At 47.9% G+C, this 25,491-nt stretch overlaps 1 protein-coding gene across 1 annotated transcript in view; it reads left to right on the top strand.

Moving 5' to 3' along the window:
- LOC122542016 (proline-rich protein 12-like) overlaps positions 1-25,491 on the top strand; it is an 81,024-nt gene that overhangs the window by 13,377 nt on the left and 42,156 nt on the right. The window contains exons 2-4 of the mRNA XM_043679308.1: positions 16,899-17,011; positions 17,636-17,797; positions 20,885-24,435. Of these exons, the coding sequence (XP_043535243.1) occupies positions 16,899-17,011; positions 17,636-17,797; positions 20,885-24,435 (3,826 nt within the window). The remainder of the gene's footprint in view (positions 1-16,898; positions 17,012-17,635; positions 17,798-20,884; positions 24,436-25,491) is intronic.

The following is a 25,491-nucleotide window of genomic DNA, read 5'->3' as shown; positions in this document are numbered from 1 at the left end:
CAGCAAGTGGAAATATTTTCCTTTGACTCCCACTCACTTCAGGTTTATTACAGAGGGCTCCTTGATGTCAAACTCAGTTGAATGCTGCTTTGATGTCAAAGGCAGTCACTCTCACTTCACCTTAATCAAGGCTACAATAAATCCAGAAGCAAAGTTATTTTGTTACTCATTTGAAGGACATGGGTGTCACTGGCTGGGCCAGCATTTATTGCCCATCCCAAGTTGCCCTTGAACAGGTGGTGGTGAGCTGCCATCTTGAACCACTGCAGTCTGCCTACTGTGGGCAGACCCACAATGCCCTTGGGGGTGAATTCCAGGATTTTGACCCAGAGATAGTGATGGAACGACGATATATTTCCAAGTCAGAATGGTGAGTAGCTTGGAGGAGAATTTGCAGGGGTTGGCATTTCCATGTTTCCACTGCCCCTGTCTTTCTGGATGGAAGTGGTTGTGGGTTTGGAAAGTGCAGTCTGAGGATCTTTGGCAAATTTCTGCAGTGCAGTTTGTAAATGGTACACAGTGACTCTGGCAGAACCCAAGCGGAGCAACAGTGTATTGGTTCTTGTTGTGTAGGTGTTGCTTGATGACAGCTTCACTTTGTTAATCAGGAGTAGACCAACAGGGCAGTAACTGGTCAGGTTGGATTTGCCCTGTTTTTTTTTTGTTAACAGGACATACCTGAGCAATTTTCTGCTTCATGGGGTGGCTGTGAGTGGGATAGTGACCCTTCATCAGCTTAGTTCAGGATGTGGAAAATCTTGGGATGTAGAGCTGGAACTGGGATGTTGTTGGCAACTGTAACCTTTGCTGTATCCAAAGTATCAGATTGACTGAAAACTGGCACCTACAGTGGCAGAGACCTCAGGAAGAGGTTGTGAGGAGCACCCACTTAGCATTTAGAGTCATAGAGATTTACAGCATGGAAACAGACCTTTTCCATCCAATTCATCCAGCCAACCTAATATCCTAAACTGATATAGGCCCATTTGCCAGCATTTGGCCCATTATCCCTCTTGACCCTTCCTATTCATTTACTCATCCAGACGTCTTTTAAATGTTGTAATTGTACCAGCCTCCATCACTTCCTCTGGCAGCTCATTCCATACATGCACCACCCTTTGCATGAAAAAGTTACCTCTCAAGTCTCTTTTAAACTTTGCCCCTCTCACCTTAAATCTATGCCCTCTAGTTTTGGATTCCCCTAACCTAGGAAAAAAACCTTGGCTATTCACCCTATCCATGCGTCTCATGATTTTATGAACCTCTGTAAGGTCACCCCTCAGCCTTCGATGTTCCAGTGAAAACAGCCCAAGCCTATTCAGCCTCTCCCCATACTTTCAACTGACAAAGGAGCAGTGCTCCGAAAGCTTGTGATTTCAAGTAATCTTGTTGGACTATAACTTGGTGTTGTGTGACTTTTGACTTTGTCCACCCCAGTCCAATACCAGCACCTCCACATCATCATTGCTGGAAGTAGATCTACTCTCCAAATGTATGAATTAATCTCCACTAGCTTTGAACTTGTGCCCCTGATTTGCCTGAATCTTTGGATCAAGAGTCCAATGACATTACCATGTCTCCACAACAAGTTAGCTGCTACTTAAGAGGTAGGTTAAAGTTCAACTGCATTGACCTGGAATTGGAGTGGCATCAAGTTCCAGAGTGGGTGAAACTGGCACGTTTCCTTCCTTTAAAAGACATTAATTAACCAGATGGCTTTTGATAACAATCCTGGCAGTTTTGTGGTCACTTTAACCTCTGCCAACGGTTTTTAAAAATAAGCTGAATTGAAATTTTCAAATACTGAACTTTGAGCTGGATTATGACTGCAGTAACGCAACTGTGACGTGCGTCTGCATACATTATTTCTGTCAGATTGCGAGCTGATGTATGTTCAGAGTGAGTCCCTATTTGGTTTCGGTTGCTTTTATAACTAATATTCCATTAATTTAGCTACTTGTCGACATTTCTTGAACAACCTCCCTGTGATGGAGTTTACCACAGGTCAGTGGTTAGGACTTGTGGATGAGAGATGGGAGCAGCAACAAGACAAAAAGCTGCTCTGAAGTTATAGATTTTATAAAAAGTAACATTGATTTCCATCCTGTCCTCTGCTGAGCTGTTCATTTTTGCTGAGGGATTGTACACTGTCTGGTATCTCACAGTCTTCATTCATGCCCCGCACGTACAGAGTGAGCTTCGGCAGACTATTCAACCACAGGTGCTTTGCAGTTGTGCCCGAGCTCTGGCTGCATTCATTTGTGTCCTTGGGTAGTGAGAAAAAGTTACAGCCCTTGCTAATTTATCCCGATCGTAGCAACTACACTGCTCTTTCCCCAATTTTTCATTCCACAGCCCTTTTACCCCTTGACCCTGCACCTCTTCCAGCTTCTAGTTCTCTTCCTCCTCTCTCCTTCCCCTTGTCCCTCCTTCCCTCTGGCTGTCACTTCCTCCATTTCCTGCCATTCTGCCTTCACATCACCCTCTTGCACTAGCTTACCCTTGCCCCCTCCCTTATTTCCTTGCCCCCTCTCTTATTTTCTTGCCCCACATCACCCCATCTTTCCTCCACCTTTTTTCATCTCCTCCAATCACTCCTTCTGTCTCCTTTCTTGCTGTTCCCCTTAGTAGAGTACCCTGTGACTGAGTGAATAGGAATGTGGGAAACAGTGAAACGCTGGTTCAGGAGCTTCCCCAGTTTGTGCTCACTACCTGCTCACTGTCTCACTGGTGCCTTTGGACGGTTTGCATCAGTTGGACCTTAAGACTATGGAGGAGGGGAGAACTGACTGAGCCTGCCCCTTCGAATTGTAGGAGTAGCTGGAGGCCAGTCAGCCCATTGAGCCTATCCCGCTTTTCCATCAGATCATGGCTTCTCTGCATTTAAGCTTGCACCAAAATCTCCACCATATCCCGATGTGGTCAGCCCTCTGGGACTGTATTTAAATGTGAACCAAGTTGATGGAACTGATCTTGGCCATTGAACTCCAGTTGTCCAGTAATGAGTGTGGTTGCTGGGTGATGGCTGTCTCAGTTGAGTGACCAGCTGCTGCTCTCAGAAGGACATGGCACTTCCATGTATGAGGTCCTCACTAACTAGTGGAGCTGTTAGTTCCAGCAAGAGTGAGAAATCTGGAGAGGGATGTCAATTCAAGTAACCTTCAGAGATGGAGCAGATTGTCAGGTTGATCCTATCGGGTATGTCCCAATCTCCTATCTCACCAGTTTGGACCCTGACCTGACGATGCTTCTCCAAACATCACTTATCTCTGTGCTCCTGTGCCTGAGAAATCCTATTGGATTCAATTAAAAAAACTCAGCAAAATATCCCATTAAACTTCACAGAAGACTGGAGCCGACCCCTTCCCTGAGGGGAGTTTGAGTCAATTGGGCCTGTATTCACTAGAGTTTCGAAGAATGGGGTGGACAGGCTAGATGCAGGAAGGATATTTCCCCTGGCTGGAGAGTCTAGACCCAGGGGTTACAATCTCAGGATGCAGAGTAGATCTTTTAGCACTGAGATGAGGATACATTACTTCATTCAGAGGGTGGTCAGCCTGTGGAATTCACAAAGGCTGTGGAGGTTGGATCACTGATTATATTTAAAAAAGAGATTTGCTTTTGATATTAAAGGGCTATGAAGAGAAAGCGGAATAAGACATTTGAGTTAAAGGATCAGCCGTAATTGTATAGATTGGTAGAGCAGGCTCGAAGGGCTAAATGGCCTACTGCTGCTGCTGATCCTTGTGTTCCTATTTCTGCCTTTAGTGTTCTAGAAATGTAGAAACTAGGAGTAGGCCAATCAGGCCCTCGAATCTGCTCTGCCGTTCAAAAAGATCATGGCTGATCTGGCCTCAACTCCCCTTTCTCAACAAACATCCCCACCCAAAGTCCTCGACGGTCACTTTGAGCAATCGTCTATTCTCCATGAAGCTCTTCAGTTACCCAACCTACACTGCTGTCTGGGAAGAGAGTTCCACACACTGAGTAAAATAATCTCTCCTAATCTATGTCTTAAATGGGGAAACCACAAATTTGTAAACTGCCTGCCCTGCACACAGCCCCTCCATGATAAAACAATAGGACCTTGATTAACAGGGCCACTAGGCCAAGGTGTTACAGATGGAATTTAATTTCGATAAATATGTGGGTAAGACAAACCATGGCAGTGCTTATACAATTAATGGTAGGGCCCTGGGGAGTGTTGCTCAACAGAGAGACCTACAGGTGCACACACATAGTTCCTTGAAAGTGGCTTTTCAAATAGACAAGCTGGTGAAGAGCATTGAGTACAGGAGTTGGAGTGTTATGTTATGACTGTACAAGACATTGGTGAGGCCACGTTTGGAGTACTGTGTACAGGTCTGGTCGCAATCAGAAGGATGTTATTCATAGTCATAGAGTCATAGAGATGTACAGCATGGAAACAGATTCTTCAGTCCGACTCATCCATGCTGACCAGATGTCCCAACTCAGTCTAGTCCCACCTGCCAGCACCCGGCCCATATCCCTCCAAACCCTTCCTATTCATGTACCCATCCAGATGCCTTTCAAATGTTGCAATTATACTAGCCTCCACCACTTTCTTGCCAGCTCATTCCATACATGTTCCAACCTCAGCATGAAAAGGTTTCCCCTTAGGTCTCTCTCATATCTTTCCCCTCCCTGCCTAAACCTAGCCCTCTAGTTCTGGACTCCCCCATTCTGGGGAAGACTGACTATTCAACCTATCCACGCCCCTCATGATTTTATAAACCTCTATAAGGTCACCCCTCAGCCTCCGACACTCCAGGGTAAACAGCCCCAGCCTATTCAACCCCGCCCCATAGCTCAAATCCTCCAACCCTGGCAACATCCTTGTAAATCTTTTCTGAACCCTTTCAAGTTTCACAACATTCTTCCAATATGATGTTCTCAAAGTGGCCTAATCAATGTCCTGTACAGCCAAAACATGACCTCCAACTCCTATACTTAATGCACTGACCTGCAAAAATGGTTTTACAAGGATGTGCCCAGGATTGGCGAGTTTGAGATATCGAGAGAGGTTGAACAGGCTGGGACAACCTTTCTCTGGAGCCTCGGAGGCTGAGGAGTGACCTCTTTATAGAGATTTATAAAATCACGAGGGCCATAGATAAGGTGAGTAGCTAAGGTATTTTCCCTGAGGAGGGGGAGTCCAAAACTAGGGAGCACAGGTTTAAGATGAGAATGGAAAGATCTATGAAGGGCAAGTTTTTCATACAGAGGGTGGTGCTTATATGGAATGAGCTGCCAGAGGAAGTAGTAGAGGCAAGTACAATTATAAGATTTAAAAGACATTTGGACAAGTGCATGGATAGGAAAGGCTTAGAGGGATATGGGCCAAACACAGGCAAATAGGACCAGTTCAGTTTAATAAATTAGATCAGCATGGACGAGTTGGGCCGAAGGTTCTGTTTTCATGCTGTATGACTCTAGGTCCCTTGAGATGTTTATATGTTTCAGTACACCAACCTCTCATCCCTGTAAACTCCAATAGGTGTAGACCCAAACTTCTCAAACCTTCATCATGAAACAAACTGTTGATCTCAGGCATCAGCCCCATGAATCTACAGCAGGAGGCAGTCAGTCAGGCACTCAACTCACATGCCTCGTCCAATCAGATCGTAACTGGTCTGTGCATTGACCCTGTCTCTATTCTATAACCTTCAATAGTCCTTGTCTAACATGCAACAGTTGCAGGTTGAAATGTTGACTTGTCTGTGCCTCACTCCCACTTCAAATTCTCCCCCTGCTTTTCTGGGATGGAGTAGGGGTGTGAAGGTGAAGGTGCAGAGACTGCTTCAGAATCGACCCTAGTTTTTTGAGTGAAACTGCGTGTCATGGCCTTGCCCTTGGATCATCTGTGTTCTCATTTTAAAGCCAAGCCTCTGTATTCCAGACCTTCCCCCTTCACCCTGAAACCTGAGGGAGTATGACCTTCTAGCAAAGATAAAGTAACCCTCAGATATAATTTCAAACTGCCAAGGAGGGACAAAAACCATTGGGATGCACCAAAAACCCCAGGATACTGTCCCATATTGTTTCACTGGAAACTGGATCACTTTGAGATCGATTGAAATGCTCCCAACCTGAAGCTCGCGTTAACCAAATACAAATGCGAGGGACTTTCTGGCTTAAGAATAGAAAAAAAGCGTTTGGAAATGCTTACAGGCTCCGGCAGTTTGTGTGGGTAGACTTGTCAGTGGCTCAAGAGAATCCTTTGCTTCTTTCCTGAATGAATGTCCCCGTATGGTTCCATTCCAGCACTGCCCACCTTTACCTGCCTGATACTGTATGAACCAGATCTGCTTTAACGCCACTCAATTTCTACAAAGGAAATGGTATTGCTTTGCTCACCAACATATGGACAAGGAACATGAGCAGACAAGCAGGAAGAACACAGCAAGCCAGGCAGCATCAGGAGGAGGAGAAGTCGACATTTCAGGTGTAACCTTTCTTCAGGACTGGGGGTGGGTGTAAGGGGAGCTGTTTTTAGAGAGATTACACCTGAAACATCGACTTCTCCACCTCCTGATGTTGCCTGGCCTGCTGTGTTTTTCAATCCTCTTGCTTGTCTACTTTGGATACTAGCATATGCAGTTTATTTTTGTTGCTCAGGAACATGAGCAGGCTATTCTGCCCTTCCAGTTTGCTCCACCATTCAATAAGATTGTGGCTGATCTGATTTTAACCTCATCTCTACATCCCTGCATATCCCTTGATAATCTTTCAGTCCCTTGGTCATCAATAATCCATCCATCTCGACCTTAAAAATATTCCAACAGTCTGCATCCACTGCCTTTTGAGGAAAAGAATTCCAAAGACACTCAACCCTCAGAGAGAAAAATGTTTCTTCATCTCTCTTTTAAATGGGAACTTATTTTTAAATGATGACCCCTCGTTCTAGATTCCTCCACAAGAAGAAACATCCTGTCAACATCCACCCGATCAGGTCCTCTCAGGATCTAATATGTTTCAATTAAGTCACCTCTGACTTTTCCAAACTCCAAAGGGTAGGATACAGGCCAAGCCTGTCTAGCTTTTCCTCATAAGGGAATCCACTCAATACAGGGATTAGTTCAGTAAACCTTCTCTGAACTGCTTCCAACTCATTAATATCTTTCTGTAAGTGCAGTGTTCAGTATTGTAAATGTAATCTCATCAATATCGTGTATAACTGAAGCATATCCTTGTTATTCTTGTATTCAATTTCCCTCGCAATAAAACATAACATTCTACTAGATACCCTGATTATTTGTTGTACTTGCAAATTGAACTTTTGTGATTCATGCACCAGGACACCCAGTTACAAATGGTGTCAGTCTTGGCTACATCTAGCTCTCCCTGGGATAGATGGAACATCCTCTGTTCCAGTCCTACTCCAATGCCCTCCTTCACCTTAGTGAGCCACATGAAGAGACATTAAGATGGGTGACCAAAACACAAGGCCAAAGGCAGCACCTTTAAGGAGGACGGCACAAGGGAGAGGTTGGTGGAGAGGTTTACTGAAGGGGTTCTGGAACATGGGGCCTAGAAGGCCCAGGGGAAGGAACTGGGGTCTGTGCAAAAGGTCAGAATTGGAGGAAGGCAGCGATTGGTGGGACTGGAGGAGGTAGGTTACAGAATTAAGGGAGGGGGTTCATGACCATGGAGGGATTTAAACTGAGGTCGAGAATTTGAAATTCATAGATGGAGTTCAAGTTGTCCCACAATTCAGGAGAATGAGGGCTGCTCCAAACTTGTTGAGAGTTAGGTTGTAGCAGTGGGGTTTTGACTGAGCCCAAGGTTATGGAAAGGGGAAAACTAACTCAGAGGGAAGCATAATACTCAAATGTGATGACAACAAAAGGTTTTACAGTGGGGAATGGGTCAAGGAAGGGAGACATGAGGAATATTGTGGAGGTGGAAGCAGATGCTATTTGTGACAGAGAGGAAATGAGATCCAAGGCTTGGGTCCAGGTCAAAGATTTTCTTTTGATTGTTAACTGAAGTTGCATCCACTCAGGGAAGTGGGGAATATTCCATCACCATGCTGAATTGTGCCTTGGAGATAGTGGGTAAGCTTTGGGAAGTCAGGAGGTGTGGTGCTTGTGACAGAATTCCCAGCCTCTGACCTGCTCTTGTAGCCACAATATTTATATGGCTGGCCCAGTTCAGTTTCTGGTCAATGATAAATAACCCCCAAGGATTTTGATAGTGGGGACATCAGCAATGGAAATGCCACTGAATATCAAAGGGATATGGTTGGATTCTCTCTCTCGTTGGGGATGGGTCATTGTTTGACACTTGTCTGGTCTGCTCGCTTTCCAATTGGCTGTTGGAAGCTTTGAGGATGGACCGAGGCAGAATTTCAGGGACAGGGTGTGAAGATCATGTGGTGAAACCTCCAGCAGAGTTGGCAACCCTCAGGGTGGGCAGTATTTAGGATCTAAAATATCCTGTGCTCAGTTGCCTGCATCAGCCATGTGTAGTTTTTAAGTGTAGTTTTCAGCTGCAGAGTGACATCAGGAATAGAGGCAGAGTGCCACTAATGAGCCACCTCTGGGTTTATGAGTACAGTGTGACACGTTTACATAGAAAATTCCTGTTACAAGTGGTGACCTGGTGATTTATGGTGGCAGTGTGGAATTTCCAGTTCCCCTTAGAACATAGAACAGAACAACACAGGAATGGGCCTTTTGGCCTACGATGTTATGCTGAACATGACGTCAAATTAAACTATTCCCTTCTGCTTGCCCTTGATACACATCCCTCCATTCCTTGCATATTCATGTGCTTATCTAAAAGTCTCTTAAACGCCCCTTTGTATCTGCCTCCACCATCACCCCTGGCAGCACATTCCAGATTACTACCACTCTGTGTAAAAAAAACTTGCTGCTCATACCTCCTTTGAACTTGCCCCCTCTCGTCTTAAATGTATGTCCCCCAGTTTTAGACATTTCAACTCTGGGGAAAACAATTCTGACCATCAACCCTATCTAAGCATCTCATAACTTTATAGACTTCTATCAAATCTCCTCTCAACCATTGCCACTCCAGAGAAAACAACCAGAGTTTTTCTAGCATCTCTTTATAGCTAACACCCCCTAATCCAGGGAGTATCCCGGTAAATCTCTTCTGCACCCTCTCAAGAGTCATAGAGGTATACACAGTATATATGCTGACCAGCTACCGTATATAAATCTTCTCCCATTAGCCATCACTTGGCCCATCACTTGGCCCTCTAAACCCTTCCCATTCATATACCCATCCAGATGTCTTTTAAATGTTGTAATTGTACCAGCCTCCATCACTTCCTTTGTCAGCTCATTCCATATACACACCACCACCTGCGTGAAAACGTTGCCCCTTTCGGTCCCTTTTATATTTTTCCACTTTCACCTTAAACCGATGCCATCTAGTTCTGGACTCCCCCACCCCAGGGTGAAGACCTTGCCTATTTATCCTATCCATGCCCCACATGATTTTGTAAACTTCTATAAGGTCAACCCTCAGCCTTAGATGCTCCAGGGAAAACAGCCCCAGCCTGTTCAGCCTCTCCCTATAGCTCAAACCCTCCAACCCTGGCAACATCCTGATAAATCTTTTCTGAACCCTTTTAAGTTTCACAATATCCTTCCTATTAGTTGTAATTGTCAAAGAGTGTGGTGCTGGAAAAGCACAGCTGTTCAGGCAACATCCTTGGACCTGCTATGCTTTTCCAGCACCACACTTTACCACTTGGATCTCCAGCATCTGCAGTCCTCACTTTCTCCTAGACCAGAATTGCATGCAATATTTCAAAAAGTGGCAGAACCAATGTCCTTTACAGCTGCAACATGACTTATCAACTCTGTACTCTATGCACTGACCAATAAGGGGAAGTATACCAAATTCTGCCTTTACTATCCTATCTACCTGCATCTCCACTTTCAGAGAACTATGAACCTGCACTCCAAGGTCTCTTTATTCAGCAACACTCCCCAGGACCTTACCACTAAGTGTATTAGTCCTGTCCTGATTTGCCTTTCCAAAATACAGCACTTCACGTTTATCTAAGTTAAACTCCATCTGCCGCTCCTTGGTCCATTGGCCCATCTGATCAAGATCCCATTGTAATCTGAGGTAGCCTTTGTTGTACACTACAGATTTTTATACTCCAACCCCTTGCAGGAGGAAGTTACACAGGAGTGGAGAAGGAAGGGGACAGCTTTGTTGGAAAATGTTTGGGAGGTGCATCTGGAAACAGGATACTATGTATGAATGTGAATGTGTTAGAGAATTAATGTAGTTCAGTTAACATCATTTCTGGACTTTGTCAGAAGCTAATGGGTTAATTCTTTAATATAGCTCTAGGTGCTACACTCTCAGTGTGATGTTATACAGTAATCAGGCTTGGCCTGTCAGACAATGCCTGAAGTCCCTTCCAGAAACAACAGACTTAAGGTGCTGTTCATCTTGTTGCTTTGTGTGGGAAGCAGAGAATCTGCAAAAAATAACATGTAGTTAAGAATGTCTTCGTTTTACCAGAGTATACATAGCACCAAATTAACTACTGCTTTTGAGTGTGTAGTTCTCCGTACTATCCTCATCTGTCACCAGTTGCACAGGACTTCAGAGAGACCACAGTACTGTGTGCAGTCTTGGTGTCCTAATGAAGGAAATACTTGTGTTGGAGGTGGTCACAGCAAAGATTCACTACGTTTAGTTTCTGGGATGAGGGGATTGTCCTCCAGTGCAATGCTAGGTACATTGGACCTACACGTGCTAGTGGAACGGCATGATGGTCAGCAGAAACACAGTTCCTGTGCTGTACTGTTCTGTATTCTATCTTCTCTAGAGCTGAGAAGAATGAGAGGTGACCTCGTTATAACATAGAAGAGTGTGAAGGGATTTGACGGAGTCAACATCAAGAGGTTGTTCCATGGGCCAGAGAAATGAGGAGAGGAATATATGATATAGGAACAGGATTAGGCCTCTCTGGCCTGATCTGTCATTCAATAAAGTCATGGCTGATCTGATGACTCCATATCTCCTGCCTCCAATGATCTTTCAACCCCTCGCTTATCAAGAATCTAAAAACTCAAAGATGGGGGGGTCACAGCTTCAGGATTTGAGACTGAGATCAGGAAAAATTAATTTGCTCAAAGGTTTCTGAGTGTTTGGAATTCTCTGTTCTTTGTCACCGAATATAGTTAAGGTCTAGATTGACTGATTATTGATCTCTGGAGGGAAATGGGGAGCAGGTAGGAAGTTGGGTTGTGATAGAAGTTCAACCGTGACTGTCTCAAATGTTGGAAAGGGTCAAGAGGCTGAGTGGTTAACATCTTATTGCTCAGGTTTGTAAATATGCAGCATCCATAAATTGTCCTTGTGCTTCAACCTATAATGCCTAAAGGTTTATTCAACTGATAGAGGAATCACACCGTCATCTGGAGTCACCTTGAAAGCACTTGGGACAATTGCACAGAGACCAGGACCTACTTTTCTCTAACAATGGGGAGGTGTGTCAAATGGAAGGATCGCATTTCATGCAGGTGTCAGACTGGGTTTTGAGCTCAAAGCTGATCAAGGACTTGATCCTGTGACCTCCTGAGCCAGAGGTGAGTCAGGAGGCTGGACTGAGGGTAGTGGGTGTCAGTGTTCTCAAAGTGAGGTAGAGTTTGGGTTCTAAGTTCTGTCAATCAAGTCTTTGATGTCTAGCGCTCTCAGAAAGTAAAGGAAGGGGCTGTGAATTGTGTAAAATCTATTGGCTTGATAAATAAAAGAAAGGTTGTTCCTGCCTGGAAGACATTGACCCTTTGTAGTGATGCCCTGGGAATAAGGTCCTAAAGGGGTAAGATGAGGAGATGTCCCCCGTGTCCGAGCTGATACTTAATGCTCAACCAATGTGATTTTTGAGAAAGAAACCGGAAAACCACGCATGATTGCACTGTAGTCTGTGGGAGCTTGCTGTGCGCAAAATGGCCGTCGCTGCAGTGACTACATTTTAGAAGTACTTTATTGACCCTGAAATGTGTTGAGGATGTTCTGATGTTGTGAAAAGGTGCTACAAAAATGCAGGGTTTTCTTTGACAATACATGGGAACATGAGCAGCAGCCTCTTCTCCCACGAACCCCAACCCCCACCCCCACACCGTTTTGCAGTCGATGTCACCAGCAGTGGGTTTTCCTTCAGCTCCCTTTGTAGCTCAGAGTACTGAGACTAGTTCCCATTTCTGCTGAGACTTGGGCCACTTGGCGTAGACTCAATCCAGCCAGCTGGCTCAGTGACGCGATAGGGTCATTTATTCCCTGAACCATTGGCATTGGCTGTGGCAATGATTAACCCAATGTGTACAAGGATTTCTTATGACCACATTATCAAGGGGATAGCGATGGGTGGGAGAGCTCCGCAGATACTAGAAGTGGTTCAAAGCCATTTGGCTGCAGATATCTAGGGCTGACTGTATGAATTACACAGTATGTCTGCACCTTTGTAGAATTCCTATTGTATAGAAAGAAGCCAGTCGGTCCATCGAGGCTGCACTGACCCTCCGAAGACCATCCCACCTATCCCCATAACCCCTGCATTTCCCATAGCTGACCCACTTAACCTGCACATCCCTAGACACTATGGGCAATTTAGCACAGCCAATCCACCTAATCCGCACATCTTTGGACTGTGGGAGGAAACCCACGTAGACACAGGGAGAAGTGCAGACTCCACACAGCCATTAGCTGATGCTGGAATCGAACCTGGGTCCCTGTGAGGCAGCAGTGCTAACCACTGAGCCACTGTACTGCCCCTCTTCTCTGGAAGGAATGGGAGGCTATAATTCAGTATGTGTTGTGTGTGTGTGTGAGCTTGTCTGTTTGCTAACAACACCAGCAGTAATGTTTAACCTGTGCAAGTCGTACCTATAGTGCTACTCTAATACTGGAATTGAGTGTCATTAGCCCTGTTATTTCGGACAATCTTAACAGTATTTGTAGGATGTTAATGTCTTGAAAGCAGCTCAGAGAAGGTTTACTGTAGCAATACCTGGAATGAGCAGATTTTATCTTATGAGAAAAGTTGACAAAGGTGCTGACATACTGTGTGATTCATACGGTCAGCCCTTGATATCTGCAGCCAAGTGGCTTTGAACCACTTCTAGTATCCTTTATGGTTTAGAAGTGTCAGAGGTGATTTAATTGAAACATATAAGATCCTGCAATATTTGACAGGAACAGCTTATGGGTTCAAGCCCCACTTCAGAGACTGGAGCAGGTAGTCTAGACCGAGACCCCCCAGTGCAGTGCTGACAGAATGCCGTGCAGTCTGAGGTACTGTTGCTCGGGTGAACAAGGCTCCACCTGTCCCCTCAAGCGAACGAAAGAACTACTGGTACCTATGATGTAGGAAAGAGCAGGATGGTTTTATCATTGCTGGTTGTGGCAGCTTGCTGTGTGCCAATTGGCTGACGCGTTTCCTAAATTATGCCAGCAGCTACAATTTGAAAATATGTTGCGGGCCACAAACAGCTTTAGGTGCTATATAAATGCAAGCTTGTTGGTGATGGAAGTGAGCTTGTGAACACTTGGCAGGAGAACAAAGACTAGAATGATTGTGGCAGATCGGGCCTTTATCGAACAGCCTAAACTAAGGTGCCACAGACTTAGTCCAGTCCATTGACGCTGTTTGAAGTGGAGCCAGACATTTTCCCAACTTACTGGCCAAGATGCCGTCTCAGCAAGGGATGGACATGTATATATTAAGCAAAGGAACAATCTTGGCCTGTGGCTAAGGAATTGTCCAGTTGAGGCACCAGAGCATGGTGTGGAGATCGGGGAGACCCCCAAAACTAGGAGTGGGCCATTAAGCACCTCGAGCTGCTCCACCATTTGATCAGATGGTGGCTGATCTGATTGTGGCCTCAGTTCCACTTTTCTATCTGCCCCCTGACCCCTGATGGAACACCCACAAAAAATATAAGATAACTACTAACTCCCTCTATCTGACTTGGCCCTTGAATACATTCAACATCCCTGACTCAATTGCTGTCTGGGAAAGAGAATTCTGCAAACTAACAACCCTCAAGAAAAACATTTTCTTTATCTCCACCTCATTTTAAACCTGAGTCCCCTTGTTCTAGGCTTGCCCATAAGGGAGAATTTCCTAATGTGACAAGAGTGACACTTGAGTGTACAGTTGGTTTTTCTATAATGCGATGGTTGCTTACTTGTGCTACCCCGTGATAAAGAAAGATCGTGCTTTAAGAACAGCGCTTAAAGTGTTGGCCGTGTAATCGCATTACAGCCAACACGTTTTAAAAGTTCGCACTTACGAAACAGTGTCCCCAATTCGTCAATTGCGTTAACAAAACATGTGTTACAGCAGAATGACCTGTATGATCCTGGAAAATCCTGAAGGTCATTCCCCCACTAATGGGGGATTTCCCAGGATGCTGCCTGGGCCTGAGGGTCTGGGTTATGAGGATTGATTTGATTAGCTGGGGTACTTTTCCTTGGAGCAGCAAAGTTTAAAAGGGAGCCTGATAGAAGTGTGTAAGATTATGAGTGGCATAGATAGGGTGGCTACAAAGGCACATTTTTCTTCATTGAAAGGGATCAAAGGGGCAACATTTTCACTCAGAGAGTGGTGAGTGTTGGAATGAGTTGCCAGAGGAAGTAGTAGAGGCTGGTGCACTGACAGCATTTAAAAGGTATCTGGATGGGTACACGAATAGGAATGGTTCAGAGGGATAGGGGTCAAATGCTGGCAAATGGGACTAGATAAATTTAGGATATCTGGTCGGCATGGATGAGTTGGATTGAAGGGTCTGTTTCCGTGCTACATCTCTATGACTCTATTAGTAGATGAGTCAAATGACATGGGGACGTAGCTTCAAGGTAAAAGGTAGAGACTAAGAGGAGAGTTGAGGAGCTTAAACACAATGCACCAACAGGTATAAGAACAGCTTCTTCCCTGGTGTTACTCGACTGCTGAATGGACCTCTTTAACTTCAAATGATGTTGATCTTGCTTTGTGCACCTCCTGTAAAGCCATAACATTGTATGTCTCGCTTTGTTTAAGCACCCTATGATCTGTATGTCCTCATTTGCTATAATCTGCTTGTATTGCTCACAAAGCAATACTTTTCACTGTACTTAAGTACACGTGATTACATGAGTAGAGTAAATCAAATCAAATCAAAGGAAAAATATTTTCAGTCAGAGGGTGGGGGATGTCTGGAAGATATTGCCTGCAACAGTGGTCAAGTCAGAAACTCTTATGCCATTTATGCAGTACTTAGATATTCATTTGTGTTGCCATGGCCTCCAGAGATTTAGGCCAAAAGCTGGAAAACAGGATGAGTGCAGTCCAATCTTTTTTTGACCAGCATGGGCCACAATGGATCAAACGGCCTCCTTCTGTGCAGTAAATGTCTGTGACTCTAGGAACTCTCATTGTATCTACTTTTCTAAGTCCCCTCCAAGGAGAAAGTGAGGACTGAAGATGCTGGAGATCAGAGCTGAAAAATGTGTTGCTGGAAAAGCGCAGCAGGTCAGGCAGCATCCAAGGAGCAGGAGAATCGACGTTTCGGGCATAAGCCTGAAGAAGATTCCTGAAGAAGGGCTTATGCCCGAAACATCGATTCTCCTGCTCCTTGGATGCTGCCTGACCTGCTGCGCGTTTTCAGCTAAGTCCCCTACAAGTTTGAAATGTGAAAAAGAGAGGAGTGAGAAACAAGAGGTTGACAGGGAAGAATGTAAGGGAGAGGATGGGAGAGAGACAGGAAGGAGCCATACCTGAGAAACCTAGAGAGCGGGGTAATGTTGGAGAGAATTGTGAGTCCAAAGCAAGTCAATGAATGTTGTAAGTGACAGGTTGGGTCTGTTACTGGGTCTCTATTTTGGTCTTGATTTTAAAACATCGTGCACTGCACTCTCACCCGCTCAAGGCTGTCACTCCAATACAATATGTAAAAAGTTTGTTGCTGAGGGGTCAGGTGATAGTTAAACCAGTCAGCTCCTTTTAAAGAAATGCACTTCTTTTCAACTGAATGCAGAAGAACGAGAATGTGGCTCCTGCTCGTTCTCTGTGGGATCCTGCTGTGCCTTCCCCTGCCACAGCTGTCAGTGTGGAGCCCATTGCCCTTGTAAAACAGCACACCGTAAGGCAAAATGCAAAGCTAAAATTTCTTTCGCCCCCACATTCACAGCCACTAGATTGCGACTTGGACCAGGCTCCCTCTGGCTCATTCTGCTCTTGGTTTCCTGCTAATCCAAGCCTCAGGGTCCTCTATATTGAAGACATTTTAATCAACCTGTTCGGACATGTTATTAACACACTTCTGGAGCAGATGGGCCTTGAACTGGGCCTCCTGGCCCAGAGGTACCACTGCACCACAAGAGCCCAATTTTAGCTTGGGATTGTTCCAACTAATCAGGTCAAGCCTTTCCCATATCTACTCATACAAAGGTCTGGTTTTAGAAACCAATCATTTTAGGCCAAAAGTCACTGTGTCAGCTTCTACATAGATAATGTTTTTGAGATCTTTTGAACAAGGATGGAGACTGAATCCTGCAGTTTTAGTGATGCTGAGTGCATTAAAGTGCATTAAAACTGATGGAGCAATTTTAGTAGAATGTAAATGCCAAGTTGAATTACGCAATTAAACAGACTTGCATTTCTATAACGTCCTTCACAACTGTGCAAACTCCTGAAAAGCTTTGTACCTAAGCCTTGATCTTATTGGATGACATAGCAGACTCGAAGGGCTGATTGGCCTGTTTCTGTTCCAAGCCTTATTGTTTTAGGGAATGGGTGATAGGTTAGGGCAGAAAGTTAACTTGACTTGAGGCTAATCCAAGGATTTTCTGATGTGCCACTCTTTTTTATTGTTCCCTCTGAATTGTTTCATTTTATTTAGTCTGGTATATGGAGGGTCTCGCAGTTCACATCCCGAAACAGACATTCTACACAGACAAGCTTATGCGACACCTCATCCTCTTCAAGGCTATGCAACCAATCATCATCCTGCTGGTGAGTAGCCATTTTATTTCCTTTTCACTCATTCACGGGATTGTGGGCTTTGCTGACTGCAATGACCTGCAATCATCATCTTGAGAAGTTGGTGGTGAGCTGCCAACTCGACTCATTATGCTGTTAGGGAGGGAATTCCAGGATTTTGACCCAGCGACACTGAAACATATATTTCCAAGTCAGGGTGGTGTGTGGCTTTGAGGGGAACTTGCAGGTGGTGGTGTTCTCATGTATGAGCTGCCCTAAATGGCAGTCATTGGTTTGGAAGGGACTGTTTATGGAGCCTTGATGAGTTACTGATGGAAACTGTGCATTGTAACACAGCTTAGAAGAGAGATCAGTTTTGGCCAACATTTATCCCTTGGTCAACATTACAAAGAGCAGAATATGTGATCATTACCGTTTTGCTGTCTGCAGGAGCTAGCTGTATGCAAATTGGTTCCTTCCTTTCTTTCTTTAAGCAGGTGTCCGCACTCTTGAAAAGGATTTTCTTGGCTGTAAAGTACTTTGGAACGTCCTGAGCATGTGAAGGAAGCTTTATAAATGCAAGTTCTTTTTTTCACTAAGCACCTTCAGACCAAATTTCTCTAACCTTGGGTTCTTGTTTGTTTTGTATTGCTGTAGGCCTGTCGGGGCTATTTGAGACCGGGCTTCACCACGCTGGCAGCACCACCCCAGACGCCTCTGTCATGAACCTCATCTCTGCTCTGGAATCACGGGCACCACAGCCTGGACCCTCTGCTTCTTCCCTCCTCTCGCAGTTCCGAACTCCATCCTGGCAGACAGGTGGGTGAGGCAGCTCATGCATTTCCCTCTCCTTCGTCTAGGACACCGCAGTCATGGTTCCTTCGCATTCCTCGAGCTGCTGTCTCGGCGAGGGTTCGGGGCCATTTTAACGTTTCGCTAAAATGTTAAGACCTGCGGTGCTGTTAGAATTCTGGGTAATCCATGATGGAGGATGGGAGAAAATTGTGGCTGTAAGAGCTGCTCCTTTTTGAGGTTTTTAACGATGTTGGAGCTGATTTCCTTGATTTCTTGGAGCATTAATTACTGTTTTATAAGCTGCTGCATTGTTTTGGGCATTTAAAAGGATGGGTACGTGAATAGGAAGAGTTTAGTGGGATATGGGCCAAATTCTGATCAATGGGACTTAATTTAGAATATCTGGTAAGTATGGTTGAATTGGACCAAAGGGTCTGTTTCTGTGCTGTATATGTCTATGACTCTGTAACTGTACCCAAATAGTTTCGTTGTCAGTTAACTCAGTTTCTTGATGCCAATAGGGCAGGTTCAATGCCTGCACCACCCGAGGTCCCAGATTCTCAGTCTTGCCTCTCCCCTGAGGCAAGGTGACCCTCAGGTTAAACCACCACCACCATCCCTGTCTCTCTAATGTGAGACACTATGATAACTTTACTTACTCACTGTTACTCAATGCTAACTGGACAGATTCACATTTCAGGTTTCTGGAAAGCAGTTAATGAAATAATTCTGTGCGTGTGAAGGTACAAGCTCCCAAAAATTGGAATAAACACTTTGAATCGAGGTCAGGAACCACAACTAGATCATATGAACGTATAATTATTCAGGCCCTCAAACCTGTTTCACTGTTCACCAAGTCTATTGCTGACCTGAGCACTCCATATTGCCACCGATCCCAATAACCTTTAACCTTTGCTTATCAAGAATCTGCACAACCTGTCCTTAAAAATACTCAAAGACTCTGCTTTCATTGTCTTTTGAGCAGGAGAGTTCCACAGACTCCTGACCGCCTGTGAATAAAATTTTCTTCTTATTTCTGTCTTCGAGGGAATTGGGGGGGGGGGTGTTATGACGGGAATAATGGGGATGAGGCAGGATGGTGGAGTTGAGAAATAGCAGGCCAGCCATTGAATGGTGGAGTAGACTTGATGGACCGAGTAGCCAATGCCTTATGGTCTTACTGGTTACTAGACTGATGGATGGAATGAGAGGGTTGTCTTGCAAGTAAAGGTTGGACAGGTCCAGCTTGTTATCTGCTGGAGTTTAGAAGAATATGAGGAACTTGATGGGGATCTGCGGGCTTTGGCAGGCCAGAGATGCATGTTCCATCATAAGATGCAGGAGCAGAATTAGGCCATTTGGCCACTCAAGGCTGCTCCCTCATTTGATCATGGCTGATATATTTCTCAGCCCCATTCTCCTGCCATTTCTCTGTAACCCTTCGCACCATTACTGATCAAGAACCTAGCTATCTCTGTCTTAAATATACTCAATGACCTGGCCTCCATAGCCCTCTGCGGCAATGAGTTCCACAGATTCACCACCTTCTAGCTGAAGAAATTCCTCCTCATCTTATTTCCAAAAGGTTATCCCTTCATCTTTGGTTGTGCTCTCGAGTCCTAGTCTCTCCTGCTGGTGGAAACATCTTCTCCATGTCCACTCTGTCCGGGCCTGTTGGTATTCTGTAAGTTACAATCAGATTCCCCCACCACCCACATCCTTCTGATCTCCATTGTCACAGAATCCTCAATGACTCTGTCAACCCTAGGATCATTCTTGTAAACCTCCTCTGGATCCCACAATGGCCAGGACATCTTTCTTAGATATGGGGCCCAAAATTGCTCACAATATACTAACTGTGGCTTTGACATACGCACAGTTCACTGCGTGATGATGTGGTTCACTTTCTTCTGGGTAGTCCCACTGACCATTAAGTGAGATGGACGTAAATAAAGACTGAGAGCCTATAGTCCAGGAATAAAATATGAGTTTGTTGGCTGCACTCTAGCGTGAGTTGAAGCCTTTGCGAGGGGAGGCATGAACTAAGCAATTATTTTCCCCTGCATGCTCTTGTTCATTAGAATACACTGCCTGAAAGGGTGGAAGGAAACGGAATTTGGATAACTTTGTGAAAAGGAGAAAATTTGCAGGAAGTTGGATCAAAATGGAATAGTAGATGCAGAAAGGTCTTTGCAGGGAAGACCAGGAATCGAGAGGTCATCAATATAAGAGCAGGAAAAGGGCTCCTCTCCCCAACCTTACCCTAGTTCCAACCTTCCAGCTCAGTACCGTCCTCATGACCTGCCCGACCTGCCAATCTTCCTTCCCACCTATCCGCTCCACTCTCCTCTCCGACCTATCTCCTTCATCCCCACCCCCATCCATCTATTGTACTCTTTGCTACCTTCTCCCCATCCCCATCCCCCTCCCATTTATCTCTCCACCCCGGAGGCTCCCTGCCTTCATTCCTGATGAAGGGCTCCTGCCCGAAACGTCGATTTTCCTGCTCTTCAGATGCTGCCTGACCTGCTGTGCTTTTCCAGCACCACTCTAATCTAGATTCTGATTTCCAGCATCTGTAGTCCTCACCTTTGCCTGGGTCATCAATATAAGTCAACCCCAGATAAATCTGAGTAAATCAGGAGAAACCTCTTTATCCAGAGAGATCGACACCACAGGAATGATTAAGACAAATAGATGTATTTAAGAGGAAACTCGACAAATATGATTAGAAAATTATTTATGAAGTGAGGTGAGGTACGATGGGAGGAAGTTTGTGTGTAAGTTTTAGCGGTTTGAATTTTGTAGAGATGACGTTAGTTTCGAAGTGGGTTGGAATTTATTTCCTGGATTTAATTCAATGCTTTAAAATGTCTACACTGACCTTTCAGCTCTGCTTCTATTAGCTTCTCTGGGTCTGTTCACTTTCCTCTGAGTCAACATCCAGGCCTAAGCAATCAAGCCCAGTGAACACAGATTGGTTACCACGCTGTCATAATCAAACACAGAAAATGAAACCAGTGATCATGATAGACTGGCGAGGCCGAATGGTCTGTTATTGTACTGTAAAATTGATGTAAAATAATGTCTCCTTTTGTTTTGTCATTGTAGCCATGCACACCCCGGGACCCGCTGAATTATTCATCTCTGGAGCTATTCCTGGTTCTGGGACTTTTCCATCGTCATCTGCGCTCTCAGCCTATCAACACCCAGCCTCCTTCAGTGGGCGGAGTTTCCCCGTGACCTCGTCGTTGACTCTTCAGGATGCCACCTTCAGCCCTAGCTCCAACGGCCTGCTCTCGCCACATGATCCGCTGCTGCACATCAAGTCCTCTCAATCCAGTGTCCCGTCCTCCCTGACCTTTGACCGCCTGGGCAGCGCCGTCCTAGGCACGGGCCTGCCATCTCAGAGCTCGGCGTACCGCACAGCGCAGGAGTCGGCCTCCCGGCACCTGCAGTCACAGTTTAACCTGCTGTCGTCGCCTTTGGGACCTTCGGAGCAGGCCTCGCAACTCTACAACACCTCGGTCTTCTCCAGCTCACCGGCCTCGGGCATCGAGAGGGCCATCCCACGGCAGGATAGCGTCATCAAGCACTACCAGCGGCCTACCGGTGCCCAGGCCCAGCTGCCTGCCTCTCACCACTCCCTGCAGCACTACCTCAGCTGTGGGGGGAGCCATAGCTTCCAGCAGATGCCCAGGCACTCCACGCTGTCGTGCAGCCCGCTGGGCGATCAGTCCCCGGTGAGCAGCGAGGGCGGCCAGAAGAGCTCCCAGGCCCGTGGTGAGCACTCACAGAGCTATCGGCCCATCATCCAGTCGCCAGGCTACTCCTCCTCCTCCACCTCGTCCTCCAAGTCCAAGAGCTACTCAGCCTCGCGGCAGGCCCAGAGAGGCGGGGCCGCTGGCGCTGCCGTCACCCCCAAGTGCCAAAGCATCTCCTCCAGCGGCCAGTCGCACATCTTCTCCTCATCTGCCCCCAAGGCCAGCTCGGTGATCTCCACCCAGGCCCAGGCCTACTCCCCGGGCCAGTCACAGGCCCTGCTGGGCCTGAGCCAGTCCCAGAGCTACACGGTGTCCCAGGCCCAGAATCTGGCGGTGGCGGCGGTCACCCAGTCACCGGGCTTCAGCTCCAGTCAGTCGCAGGACCTGACCGCGGTGAGCAAGGCCCAGAGCTACTCGGGTAATCAGCAGCCCCAACCCCAGCCTCAGCCCCAGACGCAGCAGCAACAACAGCAGCAACAGGCCCTGCAGACCTGTGTCAGCCAGGCGCAGAACTACTCTCCGGAGCAGCTCCAGGGCCTGTCGTCGGTGGGCTCCATCCAGAGTTACAGCGTCCAATCAGAGCCCCACTCCTCGGCCACGCAGGGACAGAGTTACGGTCCAGCCCACTCACAGGGGATGCCGGCGGCCAGCCCCTCCCTCAGCTACGCCGCCGGACACTCCCCGGCCTTGAGCTCCCACGGGCCATCCATCGTCTACTCCTCGGCCAGCCATGTCCAGAACCTGCCGGCCGCCAGCCCCTCTCCCATCATCCGGCCCCTGCAGTCCCCGACCAGCAGCCGGCCTCAGGGGGTGGGCTCCCCAGGCCAATCCCAGAAGTACCTCTCCTCCGTGCTGTCACCGTCCTTCATTCAGCCCCCTCACTCTCAGGCCTTCCAGCCCTCGCAGGCCCCCCTGGAGCGGGCGCCAGCCTACGGCAAGGCCAAGGCCGACCAGGAGCTGCTGGCATCGGAGCGGACGGAGGACGAGGATTTTCTGATCCAGCACCTGCTGGACTCGCAGAGCCCGCCACGGGTCTCATCGCAGAGCCTGGCCGAGTGCGAGGAACGGGCCCCCAAGGGCATGGTCTACGAGATGTCCAAGTCTGAGGAGAGGTACCACCTGCAGAGTGTCATCCGTACCAGTTCGAGTTTGGACAGCCAGGTCCTGGAGATGTCGTTGCAGGGTCTGAAGGAGAAGAAGAAAGGCGAACGGCAGAAGGAATACGGCCGCTCCTCCTCGGACGCCCTGGTCACCTCAGTGGTGCACTACAGCCACCAGCCCAACAGCATCGATGGCCTGGCGCAGGACATCAAGAAGACGGTTGACCACCTCCAGGGAGGGCCCCACTTGGATGGTTCCGGAAAGGATCTTGGCGCGGGCCACTCGTACATGCAGAAGACCCCGGAGCCGGGCTCCCGGGCACACCACCTGGGTCCCGACTCCTCGCAGCTGGAGAGCCACGGGATCCTGCAAGGCCAGGCTGGCTCGCAGCTGATGCTGGAGGCCTCACCGGAGATGCAGCTGCCTCTGGGTCACCAGAACCCTGGGCAGCCATCGCAGCTGCTGCAGTCGGTGCTGACCCACACCCAGAGCCAGCAGCAAGCCCAGCAGCAGATGCTGGAGGCCCACCTGCAGAGCCAGCAGCTACAGGCCGCCCACGCCCACGCCGCGGGCCTGGACTCCCGCCTGCTGCCCGGGGAGGCCCGCTCGCCCCAGCTCGCCCCGCCCGACGCCATGGAGCGGCTGCCGCGCTCTGAGAGCATGCAGCCGCAGGAGATGCAAGAGTTCCTGGAGCCTGAGCTCCACCTGGAGAGCCACCTGGCCCAGGCCGGTCAGGTCCAGCAGCCTCAGCAGCAGCAGCAGCCTCAGCCCCAGCCCCAGCACCTGCTCCCCGAAGCCAGCGAACCGCTGCGCCTGGACAGCTCTGAGGCCTCCCAGCAGGTCTCCCAGCAGCAGCTGGAGGGCAAGGACCAGTTTGGCCAGGGCAGCCCGCAGAGCGGCAAGCAGCGGTTTGTGCCGCTCACCTCCATCTGCTTCCCAGACTCCCTCCTGCAGGACGAGGAGCGCAACTTCTTCCCAGGGATGGAGGACATGTTCTGCTCGGCGCCCTGCAGCAGTGAGGAGTACAGCAAGCAGTCGTGCGGCGACGAGGCCGGGCAGCCGATGGACAGGAGCGACGGTGGTGGTGGCATGAAGTCCGGCTTCGACATGATGCACTCGGGCCAGAGCTTCCCGAGCTACTGTGCCCCCGAGCCCGGCGGCGGGCAGCAGAACGTCCACCTGGACCTCAATCCAGTCGCCCTGAAGCCGGAGCTGGAGCCGCCGAGCGTGCAGGCGGAGCACCTGGGCCTGACCCCGCCTGCCCACGGGGGCCCCCCCACCGGCGCTGACCTCAAGTCGCCCCTGACTACCGCCAGTTTCTGCTCCATGAAGACCAAGAAGTTCCTGAAGACCTCCTCGCTCCACTTGCTGAAGAAGAAGGACTCGCCGCCACAGCCCCCGAAGAAGAACTACGCCCAGGAGTACGAGTTCGAGGACGAAGAGAAGGAGGATGTGCCGGCCGACATCCGGCTCAACAACCGGCGGCTCCCCGACCTGCTGCCCGACCTCATCTCCAGCTGCCGGACCCGCACCAACCTCAGCCCCGTCTCCGACATTGACTTCTGTTCTGGCAACAACCTGAACGGTGGCAAGAAGAAGGCCAAGAGGGCGTCCAAGCCAAAGGAGAAAGGGCCCCCGAGACCCCGGGGCCGACCGCGGATCCGGCCCCTTGAGCCCCCCCAGGGCGTGGCTCAAGACGGACCCAAGAAAAGGGGCCGGGGCAGGGGAAGGGGCAAGAAGATCACGGAGAATGAAAACGAGGGCTTCAAAATGGAGAAGCCAGTGAAACCCGGCAAGGTAACGGCATTTTTCGCTTCTTTCCTGATTGTGAGAGCGAGCGTGATGCAGACGTTGGGAAATTTTGATGCTTCATGGGAAAGGCAGAGGGGCACATTGTTCATTCAGCTGAATGTGGCCTCAAATGATCTGGGACATGTCCTCCAGAAAGGGCATGGGAGGAAAATAGGAGCAAGAGTAGGCCATTCAGCCCCTCCAACTTAGTCCACCATCCCATAGAATTGTGTAGGGCAGCCACTTCACTGCCTGGTCCCCCTGAAATCAGTCTCTTTCTGACCTCACAAAACTGCGCAGGATTGTCAGGAGGCTTCAAGGTGATTGCGATAAGTTGAATGAGTGAGCAAACACATGGCAGATGCAGTACTATGTGGCTTGGTGTGAAGTTATACACTTCAATGTAAAAAACAGAAAGGAAGAGTACAATTTAAATGTTAGGTTATTGGGAAGTGCGGTTGTACAGAGGGATTGGGGTGTCCTTGTGCACCCTCGATGGAAGTAAACAGGCAGGTGCTGCAAGCAATTCGAAAGGCAAATAGTATATTTGCCTTCATTACAAGAGGATTAGAGTTCAGAAGTGGGGATGCCTTCCTGCAGTATAACAGGGCTTTGATGAGGCCACATCAGGAGTATTGCATGCTGCTTTGGTCTCCCCACCTCAGACAGGACATAGTCGCCGTAGACAGAGTGCGATGGAGGTTCACCACGGTGATACTAGAGATGGCAGGACTGTCCTGTGAGAAGAAATTGGTTTAACTGGGCCTGAGCTATAAGGAGAGGATGGAAAAGCTCAGGTTGTTTTGTCTGGAAAGGCAAAGGCTGAGGAGAGACTTGACAGAAGTCTATAAAATTATGAGATGCGTAGATAGGGTTGACAGTCAGAATCTTTTCCACAGAGTTGAAATGTCTGGAACTAGGGTGAGAAGGGGAAAGTTCAAAGGAGATATGAGGGGCTGGTATTTTACACAGAGAGTAGTAGGAGTCTGGAATGCGCTGCCAGGGGTGGTGGTGAAGGCAGATATGATAAGGGTGTTTATAGGATTTTTAGATAAGGACATG

This window comes from Chiloscyllium plagiosum, chromosome 39, assembly GCF_004010195.1.
Source record: "Chiloscyllium plagiosum isolate BGI_BamShark_2017 chromosome 39, ASM401019v2, whole genome shotgun sequence".
Lineage (NCBI taxonomy): Eukaryota > Metazoa > Chordata > Chondrichthyes > Orectolobiformes > Hemiscylliidae > Chiloscyllium > Chiloscyllium plagiosum.
This window is presented reverse-complemented; position numbering and strand designations above follow the sequence as displayed.